The 16,696-nt window shown below is 42.6% G+C and overlaps 1 protein-coding gene across 1 annotated transcript in view; it reads right to left on the bottom strand.

Annotated features, from left to right (window-relative positions):
* The window catches only part of LOC111150444 (cyclin dependent kinase like 5), a 211,619-nt gene that overhangs the window by 12,722 nt on the left and 182,201 nt on the right, over nt 1–16,696 (bottom strand). The window contains exons 12-15 of the mRNA XM_022507912.1: nt 11,659–12,625; nt 7,707–7,808; nt 6,892–6,997; nt 3,747–3,870 (exon numbers count right to left, since the gene is read on the bottom strand). Of these exons, the coding sequence (XP_022363620.1) occupies nt 3,747–3,870; nt 6,892–6,997; nt 7,707–7,808; nt 11,659–12,625 (1,299 nt within the window). The remainder of the gene's footprint in view (nt 1–3,746; nt 3,871–6,891; nt 6,998–7,706; nt 7,809–11,658; nt 12,626–16,696) is intronic.

Raw genomic sequence — 16,696 nt, 5'->3', positions numbered from 1 at the left:
GGGCTCTCTGCTCAGCAGGGAGCCTGATGCGGGACTCGATCCCAGGACTCTGGGATCATGACCTGAGCCGAAGGCAGAGGCTTTAACCACTGAGCCACCCAGGCGCCCTACACTTTGCCTTTTTAAGGAAAGTTAAGAACAGCCTGTTTTAGAAATCTATATGCTTCATGGATATCTATTCTACATATGAAACCATGAAGGCCAGAAATGATATTCCTACCGGGAGCCTGAGAAAAGACAAAAATACCCCTCACCTCTCCCTGGCTATTATTTGGGATTTCTCTCCCTCTTCACACTGTATTGTTGCCCAGGATTACTTCTTGCCTGTCAACCTCAGTGCCAACTGCTAAAACTGTGCATAGGAGTAGACAGGCTTTGGGGGACCTGGCTGGCCTCTGTCGGTTGAGCAACCGAATATTGATTTCAGCTCAGATCATGATCTCAGGGTCACAAGGTGGAGCGCCACGTTGGGCTCCACGCTCAGCACAGTCTGCTAGAGATTCTCTCTCCTCCTCCCCGCCACCCCTACCCCCGCTTGTGCACATGCATTCTCTGTCTCTGTCTCTAGAATAGATAAATTAAAATCTGAAGGGAAAATAAAAGAGTCAACAGGCTTATAGGGAGGGAGGAGGTGTTTTCCCATTAGTAAAGATGGATCTGACTATATTAACTCTGTTTTTTGTTCTGAGATATTCTGGCTTATCTCCCAGTTCTAGGCTGGACTCTGGATAGCTAAGATGGCCAGAATAGCCACTCTGGATGTTATACTACAGTATCAACTACTTTAAAATATGATGCAGTGGGACGCCTGGGTGGCTCAGTTGGTTAAGCAGCTGCCTTCGGCTCAGGTCATGATCCCAGCGTCCTGGGATCAAGTCCCACATCGGGCTCCTTGGTCTGTGGGGAGCCTGCTTCTCCCTCTGCCTCTGCCTGCCACTCTGTCTGCCTGTGCTCGCTCTCTCTCTCTCTTTCTGACAAATAAATAAATAAATAAAATCTTAAAAAAAAAATATGATGCAGTAAGTCAGTCTTTCCATTCCAACAATGAGTACACTCTAGAAATATTCTCGTCCCAAAAGAAATGGAACCACCACTATCAAGGAGAAACAGACTGCCCTTAGGCAAGTGACAATTTAGGAAGAGCGACTCACTGTGTTACCATAGCAAGGCTTGTTCACGTTTTTGTACGTTATCAAGCTGCATTTCTCTCAAATATACACAATATGGTGAATGAGATCTCTTGTTCAAGAAAAAAAAAATCAAGGTAAGTTCAATGAATGACTTAGACCAAGTTAGACTGTGATGCTCAAAGGAGAAGGGTATCATAGCAGCATTAACATGAGGAGCAGTGGGAACAAAAGAACACTGCGATTCAAACTGGTAATTCTGAAACTCTCTCAAACTTCAAAATAGCATTATCAAAGTAGGGATGACTTGATGAAGGCTTGTCTAAAGTCTGAAGTTCAACATCCCAATTTTACCTGTTAATTCTTTAAAAACAAAAACAGAAACTACAACTGTTTTCAGGTTTCTACATATACCTTACCCAAACAAGCTCTACTCAAACTGACTATCCAAAAGACAGAAACAATGTTGTTAATACTACCTATCCCACATTTGGATTTAGTTTTGGTCTGACCTACCTAATTTTGATAGAACTATGTTAATCTGTAATTGATTCTTTTTTTTTTTTTAAGATTTTTATTTATTTATTTGACAGAGAGAGAGAGAGAGCGAGAGAGGGAACACAAGCAGGGGGAGTGGGAGAGGGAGAAGCAGGCTTCCCGCCGAGCGGGTAGCCTGATGTGGAGCCCGATCCCAGGACCCTGGGATCACGACCTGAGCTGAAGGCAGACACTTAATGACTGAGCCACCCAGGCGCCCCCGTAGTTGATTCTCTTTTAAATCATCACCACTCCATTATGCAACATCCAATAGGAAAAACAATTTCTTCTCTACCTACTTAGTCTCACAATTGAGATGCTATTCGCATGGCTTATGAAAGCCTCACTTGAAAACTGTCCAAGCCGGTAACTACAAGCTGTACCTGTGCTCCCAGGTTAATGTATAGGAGAGCTGGTCTACAGTCACATGGAAAAAGAATGCAGCAAAGTTTCTCAGTGAAGGAAGTGGAGGGGAGACATGTGGTAAGTCATACTGAAGTTAGAGGACATCCATGATAAAAACTGCTGCAGCTAACAGTAACAAGTCACAGTGTGCCCGGCACTGCTCTCGGTGCTCCTGGTGTTTTCTCCCGTTTAATGAGGTAGTATTCGTAGGCCTATTTTTACAGATGAGGAAACTGAGGGGCAGGGGTTAAAGTCACACCGACAGAAGGTGACATTAATCAAGATGTCCGGGGGCGCCTTGGTGGTTCAGTGGAAGCCGCTGCCTTCAGCTCAGGTCATGATCTCAGGGTCCTTGGATCGAGCCCCGCATCGGGCTCTCTGCTCGGCAGGGAGCCTGCTTCCCTCTCACTCTCTCTGCCTGCCTCTCTGCCTACTTGTGATCCCTCTCTGTCAAATAAATAAGTAAAATATTAAAAAAACAAAAAACAAAAAACACAAGATGTCCTATTTCTAGAGTCCAACCTCTTAGTCACTAATGTTAAAACTCTCATTCAATAAATAAGGCAATGGATGTAAATGAAAACATTTATAGCTTTAAAAACATTGTTTTTACTACTGGTTTAAAAATAATGAAGTTATTTTTACCATAGGGCACAGAAGCACTAAAACCTCGATACAACCCTGCCAGCAGGGTGAAAACTGCACCCCTGCACAGGTTAGGAGCACCGACGGATGTAAAACCCTTCTGTGACTTCCAGCAATAAACACCAGAGTTGGAATCCGATAGAACGGCTCTATTCTAAATTCGCAGTGTTATGGTGATGCACCACTTTATTCCAAGTAGAGCACTAGGTGGTTTTATGAAGTACACATCGACACCCCTCACATCTAGATTCTGGGCAGTCCTCTTTGGGCAGCTGAGAGTATAAAGTCTATGTTACTAAATTTTTTTTTTTTTTAAAAAGGTCCTTACTCCCCAGACAGATCCTGCTGATGAGACTTAATACTTGATATAACTCTCCCTAAATTTTTACTACATATGACTCAAAGAAGATAAAAAAGGACAAACAACTGGCACATCATTTTAGCCTCTGACTACCATTATGTTTTTTGGTGGTAGCATAAAGGGTGTCCCTCCATTTCTCTCCTTTCACCCTGAACGTACGTCAGGTGGCACAGAGGTTAAAAACATAAGCTTTGGAGTCAGATTCTATGTAGGCCTAGATCCTGGCTCCCCTCTCCCTGCTAAGGGCTGCCCAGTGCCAGGCAAGTAGCCGCTTTCCGGGGCTACAGCTTCCACATCTGTGGAATGGGAGCTGCCCCCAACCCTAAGGCTGACCGTGAAGACTGAGTAAGCCAGCACACACCAAGTGCTCAACCAAGTGCTGTGATATGATAACAAGAGACAGTGAAGATGGCATTCCTATCAGAAGAACACAGTGAAAGATACACAACCGAAGGTGAGGCATTTAGTGACCCAGCAGATTTTTTCTTTTACATGATATTTAATATAAATGCTGAACTTGAGATAAACCATTACAGATAATGACAAATCATTTTCCTTATCAACAATCTCTCTTAAGAAAGCAAGCAAGCTAAAAAGTGTATCCAGAATTCTTTGAAATCTCAAATCTCCAATTAGAGAAAAGGAGAGTAAGAACAAATCAAAATACTCACCATGGATCGAACGCTGGTTGTCTTTTTGAGTGGTTGGTTCCAGAACTGCTCTCTGATGGTAGCGAAGAAACTCTGGTTGATACATTATTTTCATGGAAAGAATTGTCTGGACGAGGAGATGGCACTAAATAAAGAAAAAGTCAGTCACTGATGTACTTTTTGGCCGAAGTAGTTCTTAACTGGTTATACTGCATTTTCTCTCACACAAATAAAACAAACAAGTAAATCAAAACCTTCCTCTGCCCTTTATATAACTTTTGTGTTTTCTGAGGGTGGAGGCATTCCAGGGAACATTCTCCCTCCCCCCACTGATTATCACATTAATTTGCAAGGGTCAGTTAACATCAGGCAGTATATATTCAAAGTATAAATTGACTTGTCAGTTGATAAAATGAAGAACATTTTAGAATATTTAAAAGTATGAATAGGACAGACCCCCTTCACCGTTTTGGCATTCTCTGAAACAGGCTTTCTTACAACATAGACTCAACTATGCAAAATCTATTCTCGGTGAATAGATTTTCTGAAGTGACTCTTTTAACAATATGTGTGCTAGAATATATTAACTGTGCTGTAAGCCTTATACTTTGGAGGCACAGAGTCAATTTTGTATTTTTTTAAACTACATTCCAAAGAAATTAGGTTATTTGCAAAAAAAAAAAAAACAAAAAAACAAAAACAAAAAAAAAAACCAAAAACATTTTTCTTTAAGTTCTCAATCTAGGAAAGAACAGAAAGATAACCACAACATAAGTGGGTAAATACCTTTTTTGCTCTTTGCTGTTACTATCTTCTTCTGTCACTTTCTTCTTCTTCTTTTTTTTTTTTTTTTAAAGATTTTATTTATTTGACAGAGAGAGAGAGTGAGCCTAAGCAGGGGAGCAGCAGGAGGACAGAGAGGGAGAAGCAGGCTCCCTGCTGAGCAGGGAGTCCCACTCGGGGCTCGATCCCAAGACCCTGGGATCTTGACCTGAGCCGAAGGCAGATGCTTAACAGACTGAGTTACCCAGGTGCCCCTTTCTGTCACTTTCTAAGCTCAATCATAAATCAAAATATATTGTAAATTTCATCACAAAAGGAATATACATATACAGGCTGAGTATCAAGTTAAATGACACCATTTCATTTGCCTCTTGACCAGTAGGACTAAAACCAGGAAGTATTCTGGAAATATCTGTCATTTCAATGATAACACTAAATCTTTACCCAGTTGGATTTAGAAGAATCACTGAAATGACAGATGTCTCCAGATGTTTCACCTGGTTAAATCTCTTCCTTCTATTTCTGGACTTTCTAAAATAAAAATGTTCTACCTGCCAAACCCTGAAGTGTATTATGAGGAAGACAAATGAGGGGCTTTGCTGATACAAACTAATTTAATTCAGTTGCAATCAAAACAAAATTGTCTTTCTTAATTAATCAAAACTTTGTTAACATTTTGTGTTAAAGTATGTACTCCAGATCTCTATAGGAACAACACAGGTATGGTCCATTTTGGAAGTAAAACTTACAGTGACAGAAAAAAGACATTTGCTCATATACACTACAATATTTTACCTAACTTTAATCTGAATTAAAATTTTAGTCCCTTAAGATTCTAAAGTAACCACAGCATGAGAAAAAACCGGATGCATTAAAAGGCATACTCAATGCCCTATGTTTTTTTCAAATGGGGCTGAGAAGGAACTAGTAGCCTAAATCAATACATATTTAGTCCTAAATAATACTTCTATACATTTATTTAGCTCAGGTTCCTAGTTAAGATGACCAAGCAGCTGCCCATGTTCTCCCCCACTTCCTGTCCCTTTCCAGCTGTCTCCCCAAATCAACAGAAGAGCGAAAAGTCAAGGGATGTGGGCGAGGGTGACTGCAGAAGGTCATGACAACTCTTAGGAGGCTTTAAGAGGCTGAGCCTATGAAACACCCAGGACCCTGCCCCTACCCTGGTGGGCTTGCTGTTAGTCTCCCTACCAGGGGACAGAGTTCTGGAGGGGCTCTCCTTCTATTGCTACATAGCTCTTCAAAGGGGATGCCCTTCTCTGTCAACACCTCCTAAATCCATACAGCCTCCAAAGCCTCTGTTTTAGTTGTCGGTTAACCATCGAAGTACATTTTTAGGGCTGTGCAAGCACACTTGACGATTTTCTTTCATTCAGTCAACAAATATTTATGCAACTCTCAGGCAGTGTGCTAGTCAATGAAGGTAAAAGAGGAAAACATGATCAAGGGCCTTGCAACCTTGTGAGAGAAAAATGCAGACAAAGAATCAACACCATGCAGTCTGTGTCATGTTAGAGGGCTAGACAAGGAACCATGGTTAGAACAGAGAAGAAAACATGTCACTTTGGGTGGAGAAGGACGATATCATGCAGAGGACTTCAAAGTGGAACCTTAAATGGGACAGAAACAAGCTAGCCAAGCGGGGGAGGAGTGTGTTTCAGGAAGGAAGAGCAGCAGCTGGAGAGGATGGCACAGGCCAGGGCATGGAATATCTGGAAAGTCATCTTGGGGAATCCGGATTTTGTTGTGATGTCAATGGGAAACCACCAGAGGATTGTCAGCAGGTGAGAGATGGAGGACTGGGGGCAGGCAGTGGGTTGCCTTGCTCTGTTTTTGCCTTGTAGCATTTATTATCTTTTACCACTCTATATAATTTTTATATTTAGTGTATAGTCTTCTCATTGTGAGAATGTGAGCTCTGTGAAGGTGGAGCCCTCTGGCTGTCTTGTTCACTGACATGTTCTAAGTTAGACCAGCACTAGGCACACAGGTGACATCAATAAATACTTTAGGACTTAACTGAATGAATGAGTGGGATGGCCAGAACACAGCTTCAAAATTATCATTCCAGAGACTGGTTTGATGGCAACCCTGGGAAATAGAGATCAGCTGGGAAGCTACTCGAAGAACCCAAGTCAGAAGTCATGAGGGCCTCAACTAAGAAAGTAGGACCCAAAGCAGGGAGAAGTGCTGGAAGGCGACAGCACAGACAAGGATGGCGCTGACCTGAAGTCAAGGCAGGAAGTGTAGTGGAAGGCATGGGCTGGAGGTACAGTGAAAGGAGAGAGGGAGAGAGAGAGAGAGAGAGAGAGAAAGAGAGAGAGAGAGAGAGAGGACACTGGTGGGCGCACGGGGCTGGGCTTACCTCGGTAGAAACTACCAACTCTCCTTGGAACAGGGTCATTGTACAGGTGTCTATTTTCTTTGGGGGCGGTGCCGTCATCAGAGTGGGGGTCATGATACGCTCCACCCTGAGACAAGAAAGAGGTTTATAAAAAAACAGTAGAGCAATGACGATGTGGCCTATGAACTTAGAATAGTGTGTAACTGATCCAGAATTTACTCCAGGATCTTTTTTTTTTTAAATAGATTTTATTTAGGGGGTGCCTGGGTGGCTCAGTGGGTTAAGCCGCTGCCTTCGGCTCAGGTCATGATCCCAGGTCCTGGGTTCAAGCCCCGCATCGGGCTTTCTGCTCAGCAGGGAGCCTGCTTCCTCCTCTCTCTCTGCCTGCCTCTCTGACTGCTTGTGATTTCTCTCTGTCAAATAAATAAATAAAATAAAATAAAAAAAAAAAAAGATTTTATTTACTTGACAGAGAGACACAGTGAGAGAGGGAACACAAGCACGGGGAGTGGGAGAGGGAGAAGCAGGCCCTCTACAGAGCAGGGAGCCTGATTCAGGGCTCGATCTCAGGACCCTGGGATCATGACCTGAGCTAAATAAAGGCAGACCCTTAATGACTGAGCCACTGAGGCACTCCTATTCCAGGATCTTTTAAAGAGAAAACTCAGAAAAATGGCATGAGGAAAACTAATTAACTTCTTATTAAGCCAGTTTAAGTTATTTGTGGGAGACTAGGTATGAAGAAATTTTAAAAGATAGGCTGTAATGATGTCACATGACCACTCTTTATAGACAAGTTTTATCATAAAAGTTAGCAACTTGTGGAGAATTCAGACCTCAGACTTCTGCCTTGCGTGGAATGAAGTGGTGCCTTCTCTGGAAGATTCTTTACCGGAAGATCGAGCCACAGTCATCTCTGGAGGGAGCTGTTCTCCAGGCTGGAAGTCAAATTTAAAAGGATTTATAAGAGTGTCCTGTTCCTAGGGATGAAAAGCACCTAAATCACCATGGGCTTTATTTGGCATAATTAGTACCTTCACCAGCTAAAATAAAAAATGTTAGTTGGCTAAAACACAAATTGTCCCATAAAAGAGTGAATCATCTGATGAATGTGAAATAATTCAAACAAATGTCACACAGATGGAAAGTGAAATTCTCATTAAAGTTAAGGCAAGCAGGGAAAGAATTACCCTGAAAATAGTTCAATTAATTATTAACAACAAAGAAAATTATCTTCCTAATATCTAGATAGTCATGGTTCTGTGCGGCACTCTAATTAGATTCTATTAGTTAATCCAAAATTTCTCTAGCAGATTTTTCCAAAAAGAACTATGAAGATCCAAAATTATTTTCCATTAAGAACTTAAATGGCAGATTCAGATGAAATCAAATGTTCTTTGGGTAGATCATGGAAGAGAATCAGTACACTTTATCATTTGTCTTAAAATTCCCTAACTGCTGTAGTTATATGTACTTAAAGTTTTCTTAATCTCCTCCAGTACTTGTATTTCATGTATTTTCTTTTCTTCTTTTTTTTTTTTTTTTAAAGATTTTATTTATTTATTTGACAGACAGAGATCACAAGCAGGCAGAGAGGCAGGCAGAGAGAGAGGAGGAAGCAGGCTCCTTGCTGAGCAGAGAGCCCGATGCGGGGCTCGATCCCAGGACCCTGAGATCATGACCTGAGCCGAAGGCAGTGGCTTAACCCACTGAGCCACCCAGGCGCCCTATTTCATGTATTTTCTTAATCATGATCAGGACAGTACACATCTCACGAGACACTGCCTATCCCTCAAGGAGGTGAGACACAAGCTAAGAGCAGCCTTGGTCCACAAGGGTGTTCACTGAGGGAAAAAGTGGCATCTTCTACCCTCGAGGAAAACAAGATTAAGGAACAAAACTACCAAGCCTTACTTAGATTTACAGAGTCGTATCTTGAGCCTTACGTGATGTATCAAAAACATTTTATTTAAACTTTAAATAGGATTTGCTCTTTGTATCCCTCACTCCCTAAATGTACTATGAAAGAATATTCTGGACAGGAAATCATCCAGGGTAGCCTTTCTTCTTCCTAATTTGTGATAAGATCTCATTTGAATTTTAGCATCTGTATACTTTACAAAGCCCTCTAGAAAAGTCTCTCAGAAAACAAATGATTTATACCTAACTTAAACTCTTAAGTGAAAGTGCCAGTTCGGTCCCCTTCCTCTTGAAGGTGGCCACCATATTTTGTAAGGGAGTGATTCTCATCATTTACTCATGGCTTTAGTCACTGCCATCTTTGTGCCTTTAAACTTATACTATCTTGCAGCTTGGAACTGTACCTCCTGAACTGGACTTAAAATTCTCTAACAGTTGGGTCTGTGCTTAGCCCACAGTAACCATTTATAATTAGATTGTCTCCACCATGTTCACAGTGTGTTTTCTGGAACTCTGAGAACCAGTCCATTTGTCCTTTCTCCAAGTTATAGCTTTTCATTTTTCTTACATCTCCTCTATTTACACTACACTGCATGTTAGCACGCTCTACCTGGTTTTGACCTCCATCTAATGCCTACGGGCAGCTGCCAGGCTCTAGAGATCTTTCTGGGCCCTAGGGCTTCTCTCTTCTCTAGAGGGACTCCTCCAACCACTGTTTTGACTCCAATCATGGCATCTCCGCCATGTGCCATTGCCTCGACCCGCAAGTATGCATCTCCCACTCTTCCTCCTCTTACCTGGGCACCGACCAGTCTTTCCAACCTCATCGAGGGTAGCTCTGTTTAGGAGCCCAGGGTCACTTCAGCCTCAACAGGTCAGCATGATACAGTGCAAAGAACGCTGGCCTAGGGACCTAGACACTGCCTCATGATCCCAGCTCCACCTTGGACTATTTGGGTAAACTGGGGCAACCCACCTAACTTCTTAGATCCTTAGCACACTCATCTACAAAATGACTTTCGGCAAAAGTGACCTCAAACCTTGCATTTTTCACGGCAGCAACAAGGAACAAGTTGCAATCCCCACAGCACCCCATGCTGTTTAATGTCTCTATTAGCCTCCTCCTCTTTTCTGCCCTTCTTTCCAGTCCTTCCTCAGGTCGACTCCACTTTCTCCCCCTAGTTAAGCCCCAGAAATGCCTTCTCAGACGCCACCTCCCCAGGGAAGCTTCCACACCCCCGGCCCAGACTGGGCCATGCCTCTCTGTCTATGGCACAGCGGCCTCAAGCACGGCATGGGCACACAGCCTCACGGTACCACCACGACCGATCCCTGGCACGTGTGCCCCAACATGCACTCAAGAGTACAGGGGCTACACCTTTTTCATCTTTCATCTTTCTCAGGAGAGCCCACCATGGGGCTTCACTCGGTAAATACCGAACACATCCTCATTCGTTAACCATCCAAAACTTCTCTCTACATCCTAGCTCAGAGCAAGAGCTTCAGCTGCTCCCAAAGCCATTTCTAACAGCTCCATTCCTGATCTTTCCCTGTTCTCAACCCCTATTTATAGCCAGTGCCACAGTAATTTGCTTCTTAATTATTTCACTGTTATCATGTATAATTTAATGTTCCCTGAGAGAAGAGAAGTTTGTCAAGGGCAAGAACCCTACCTCAGACTCTTTCGAGTGTTCTGAGAACACCTAGCACAGAGAGAGTGTTAAAAATCGCGGAAACAGTCCCCACCATCACAGAAGCAGCAATAATTAAAATGTGCTGGACACTCTCTGCCAGGCACGGGGCATGGTGCTTTATGTGCCATGTTGGAAGCTTATGACACGACTCAGATGAGGAATCTGACGTGAACAGGGATTATGTCACTTTCCCAAATTTACATCATTTGAAGCAGACTATAGAACTAGGACACAAACCCAGGTCAGCCTGGTTTCCCAACCTGAGCTCTTAGCTACTTTGCTACACTGACTGCTCTGCTACTGGCAACCTCCACCCCATCTTCAGCACCCAGCTTGCTAAACCTCCCATTACGTATTCCATCCATATTTTCTGGAGTTCTGACACAGAACTGTCTGATGAACCTATTTTCATTATCTTCGAAAAGGGGAGTACTTCCCCTTACATCAAACTCTTCTCTCCTTCTGACACTGGCTTATCTCCACTCTCATTTCTTTGATGCAGATGAATGTTTCATATCATGAAAATATAATTTAAAAAACATGTGTTCTGCTGTAGGAATGCTACTTCTTTTAAACAGGTTACTGTCAGCAGTTCTAGAGTTTGAAAAATCAGTAAGACGGAGGAAGCATGAGGATAAAAATATTGCCTTGAGATTTAAAAACAATCCAAAAGACTGCAAATTAACGTTTATTTTGGCCTGAAGTTAAATTTGCCGATAGTTCTAGAAAAATCAGAAATTTTTCAATTCAGTGAAAATATCGAGTAAGGTATAAGTAAAAGGGTCTGATTTGAGCAAATGTGGTCTGGAAAGATTCGAGAAAATCTCCATAAATCACGCTAAATTTTGAGAAAATTAAAAACTACCCCATATAACTGATGAACTCTGTAATAAATCAAAATAGGATCTTTCAACAAAATATGCCAGAAAGGAATACTTAAGAAGCAGATTTCTAAAAACAAGGTTTTTTGAGTTCTCTTGAATACTCAACAGTGGGCCTTAAATAATTTTTTTTAACAGATAGTCCTTCAAGTATTGCTTCCCTAAAAAAAAAAAAAGAAAAAAAAAAAGCACAACCTCCTACAGTAGGGAAAATTGCAGACTGTCCCTATCCACACCCCTCCATCACCTTCCCATGATGAGCCAACAGATCCAGTCAAAGGTCCGAGCTGTACCTGAGGTGATAAGAGCTGGAGGCTATTGGCCCTGGCCGCCATTCCTTGCCCTACGCTCAAGCTTCCATCCAAGCCTTTGGCTCTCACTTTGTCCCGGGTCACGTACATGGAATGCCTATGTGGACGCTGCTGGGAAGAGAAGGGGCTAGTGTAGCCCAGCCCGTAAGAAAAGGATTCATGAGGTGCAGAGAGAGAATGGGAATGGCTGCTGTCCATGTGCTCAGGCAGCTTCAACTCCTCCATGGTTTTAGAATGCCTGGTTGTGGTTCGGCGTGAGTCCAGAGTGCCCTCACTTCGATTATTTCTCCCCGAGGGGCTGAGCAAAGTTCTCGTGTCACTGTGCCTGGTGGGGGTTGGGCTGGTGGGAGAGTTCAAGTCCAAGCAGCTGGATGGGAAGTACCTACTGGTATTGGACTCTGCAATTTGGGCCCTGGCTTCAGAAAGGTTGCTCACAGACTTGGAGTCACTCAACGCCCCATGGCTTTTGGCCTTGGTCCTGTAGGAGGGACTCCTAGAGGACTGGGGAATAGTGTCAATGTAGCTATGCCGACTCTGCTTTTCAGTGGGCTGCAGTGTCCCAGCTTTGCTCTGAGAGCTTTCCATGAATGAGTGCCGGTTCTGCTGAGATCTGCTGCTTGACTTGAGGTACTTTGTGCCCGGGCCTTCCGAAGGCTTTGGGTCAATATTGAAATCAAACTCTGTCTTTGACTTGGCTTCTTTTGGGCTGAGAAGATGTGGTATGTTATTGTTGGTAAGATCTTTGCTGGTAGAACCAGGCTGGCTGCTTGCTTGGTAGGTTTTGGTGTGCATGGGACTAAGAGTAGCTCCAGCAAGATTTCCGTTTAGGAAGCTTTCATTGGCAGGAAGACCTTCGTCAGCCCGAGGCAGACCCACACCTAGGTTCTGGATGTCCTTGCTGTTGGATCTGTGGTGAGACTGCAAAGCAGCACTTTTGCTGGCTTGGTTTCTATGTAAAAACAAAAGAAGGGTATCGGTTTCCTTCAATAGCAGACACACAAAAAGTATTATTTAAAAAAAGACACACACATTCACATACCCCTAAAACACCTGAAAGAGTAAAAATAGTTACACATTCAAACATGTGCCAACAAATAACAAGTAACCATAAAGAATAAGCTGCTTAGATCAAGTCACTTTGCAACAAAGCAATGGTCCGGACTGAAATGATTTTGACATCCTTAAATGTTCAAGTAACTTGTTGCCAACACGGTTTCTTAACGGATAATCTGGGAAAACATGTTTTTGCTATGCTGGTGCTCACATGAGTGTTTGTTATGGAATGCCTGAGAAGAAGAGGAGAGCTAAGCTGTAACGAACTCCTGGTAACTCTTTGAATGCTTCATGTCAGAGGCAACATGTAGACTTGAAGGCCATGATATTCACTGCACTTCTCTTTTATTTGTAAAACTCACTGTCTGCTTCAGAGATACATACTCACAGCACATACAGACACCAGTATCCTTTTGTCTGTATCTGTATCATCAAAGAATGAGAGTTCTTGCAATATACTCAATAAAAGAAAATGACGCTCTAAAACCAAACATAAACTATGTTGGATGATCAATGTTTATGTTCTGGAGAAGTGGCAATACTTCTACGGTATTTCAGATGCCTCCTTGTACCCTAAACAGGAATGTGTCTCTAACTGGATCCCAGGGATCTAGAGAGTTAATTTCTCTTCAGAAGACACAATTTATTCTCTTCTTCATCATCTCACACGTCATCATTCCAAACCGACTAAGGCTTTCTTTAGGATTTAAAGCTTCATTTCCTATCTGGCTTAAAATAAAAAATATAAATCCAGAGGAAAACCTTGTCCTCTATTGGAAAGCTGAAACACCTCACAGCAAGGTCAGTTTGCTCAACTGCAACTATATGAAGGACCAAACTATACTTTGAGATAGGAGAATGTTTTTAAATGAAAAATAATCTACATAATAAAAAGATCCCTTTTTATTATGCATTCAGAAAATTCTGCTGCAAATATCGCTATTGCTGAAGATGGTTTGACATGGAGGAGTTTTGTTCCCATCAGACACTAACTGGAAAGAAAGTCACATTTTTTTGCCTTTTTAACAGTAATCTGTGAAACTATGCCTTTCCATTTTTCCTGAGAATCCACTCCTCAGACAACAAAGGTAAGGGCTCTTTTCCCATCCTCCTATCCTGCAGAATATTAAAAAAAGTATCTGACACCAAGCAAGCCTGTAACAGTTGTGGAAGGCCTCATCTTCTAAATGCAGTCACTAATCTCTCCTAGTTTAGTCACAACTGCAGCCTCAAATAAGGTCCCTTAAATATGAGCTAACTAAATAAATAGCAGGTCCTAGATCTAGAAAGGAATGCAAAGAAACAAAAGTTTTGGGGCGCCTGGGTGGCTCAGTCAGTTAAGTGTCAGACTCTTGATTTTGGAGCAGGCAGTGGCCCTCAATGGTGAGAACCAGCCCCACATGGGGGTTCTGCGCTCAGCAGGGAGTCTGCCTCTTTCCCTCTCCCTCTTCCCTTTCCCCCACTTGTGTGCGTTCTCTCTCTAAATAAATAAATGAATGATAAATAAAATTTAAAAAAAAAAATAAAAAAGAAACAAAAGTTTCATCTTCTGTTAAATGATATCAACTGACCCTAACCCCGGATCAATAAAGGGCAGTCATCATACCCTAAGGCATCAGGTTGCTTTTTTCTGTTTGTTGGTTTGTTTGCTTGTTTTTTAAAGAGAGAGAGAGCACGCTGGCAAGATGGCAGTGGAGAGGGGGCAGAGGGAGAAGATCTTAAGCAGACTCTGCTCTGAGCATGCGGTGGAGCTCAACAGGACTACCCTGAAATCAGGACCTGAGCCAAAATCAAGAGCCGACAGGCTTAATGGACTGAGCCACCCAGGTGCCCTAAAGGGATCAGGTTTTAAACCATCAGAGTCATTTGTCAACTTATATCTCGTTAACTAAAATATCTAAGCAACTTTTCAAAAACCCAAACAAAAATATGGGAATAGTCTCACCCATAAATAGACCTAAGTGTGCTGGTTATCTCCCATTTCCCGAACCCCCAATCTGTCCTCCATTTTGCCCTGCCCGACTCAGGGCCTCAGGAGTCCAGTGCTGCATACTGCATCACTCGGGATCTCTTGCCACCGAACTCCCAGTTGCACTTAGTGGTGCAAGGGGCTGGGGGCTGTCTTCCCTACCCCTTCCCAGCATGCACCCTAACTCAGGTCACAGCTCTGTCTGTCCAGATTACAGCTCTCACAGGGTGGCTCCTCCTGCCTGGTTCCCCTGGGCTCTCATATTCCTACTTCCTCCCCTTTCTCCTTCAGGTCTAGAGAGGGGTTAATAGCAGAGATAACACATGCAGATATTGCGTAATGCCTGAAGCTCCAAAGAAAACCAGGAAAGGACAGAGAAGAGTGAAGACAGCTGCTAAAGCTTCTGAAACCCTTGGAAGATATGGACCTCAAAGGAGAGCACAAAGCTGCATGTTAGAAAGAACAAATTCATAGCAACGTAAGTTACAGTTTCTAATGTGAAAAGGGAGGTTATAACGTTAAGGTAGAAACATTTATCAAAGAGTTCGGTTACCCATAAAAGTACAAAGAGCCTAAAATGCTATTCTGAACGCTTCTGTCTTGGTATTAATTTGAAGCCATTGAGCTTTGCACATAATTCTTTAGTAGAAAGGACATCAAATTGTCTTCAAATTGGAGTTCTGCCAAAGCACAACAATAAGAAACTGCTCCGAAAATTCCATAGATCTCTTTGGCACACAACTGTAAGGAATCTGTGTTAAACTGCCAACCACTTAAAGAGGATTTTATATATAAACCCGTCTGAAATGGCGGGCAGAACAGTTAATCTCTTTAGTTAAAATGACTTTTTAAAGGTCCAAGGTCAGGAGAACCTCAGGACAGGCTGAAGGAGACGCAGGCAGGGCAACGTAATGCCAAGAGTCCACTGCCTCTTCTACAGACACATGAACTTGGACAAGAGAAGACATGGTATGTGAATGTGTCTCAGGGACAAGGCGGCAGAGTATATAAGTGGCAGCTGTGATGCCGGGAAGCCCGAGTTAGCCGTGGTGTGTGTAGAGTTAGTGTCCCCAGTAAGAAGGGATTCCAGAGAGGAAATACGAGCCACAGACAAGTGTAGAGAAAAAGACATTTCCATGTACATGTGAACTCAGCTGAGATTGTTCCTAAAGAAACCACTTAAGACTTTTCCTTTTAAAATTCTACATGGTGTTAAGACCTAAACACAGATTCTTTCATAGGTTTTATTTACATATCATTTCTATTCTTGTCTACTTCAAAAGAAGATTTGGGTGGACTCCTTAATGACCCATATAAATTACAGCCTATCACCACACAAATCCTCCTTGACAGATTCCCAAAGAGGGTTCCCAGGGAGAGCCTCAAACACCCACTGGGGATATCTCAAGCCAAGTCATTAGAAGATAGATACAAAGGTCCCCTTTCATGATATGGGTTGTACCACTAATCACTACAGCATGAAGCAAAAAATTATCATCAGTCTACTGAACTTTATATCCTTGGGATCCTTTTCCTTTGCAAATGTGAACTAGAGGAGTCAAGTGATAATTAAGGCAGAACAGAGACAAAAGTACCTGAACTGGGGAGTGATCCCAGATAAGACAGAGGCATAATGTGAACTTCCTAAATGGAAAGGAGTAACTACATGATGACTATTATTCCTTAGTGTACTAAAATCTCATGGAAACGGACAACAAAGGGAACACAAACTTGGTTAAGCAGAATTTGAATCTGCTCACAGGCCTCCTGGGTGGTGGGGTGGGGGGGGAAACAAACAAACAAACAAAAAAATCCCCAAACAAATAAAACAATCCAGCTAAGAATGGTCTATAACATATGTAAACCAATCACTCAGAAGACAGTAAAGAGCAGTAAAACACAATCACACCATCGCAGTTAGGCAGAGAAAACCAGGATAAATGGTTATTGTCAGTTTATGGATATGCTCACATATCTTGAAAAAGTACTAGGTCTCGG

Source organism: Enhydra lutris, unplaced genomic scaffold (assembly GCF_002288905.1).
Source record: "Enhydra lutris kenyoni isolate GAN:26980312 unplaced genomic scaffold, ASM228890v2 scaffoldscaffold23, whole genome shotgun sequence".
NCBI lineage: Eukaryota > Metazoa > Chordata > Mammalia > Carnivora > Mustelidae > Enhydra > Enhydra lutris.
The sequence above is the reverse complement of the archived record's forward strand: the minus strand, read 5'-3'. Positions and strand labels throughout refer to the sequence as shown.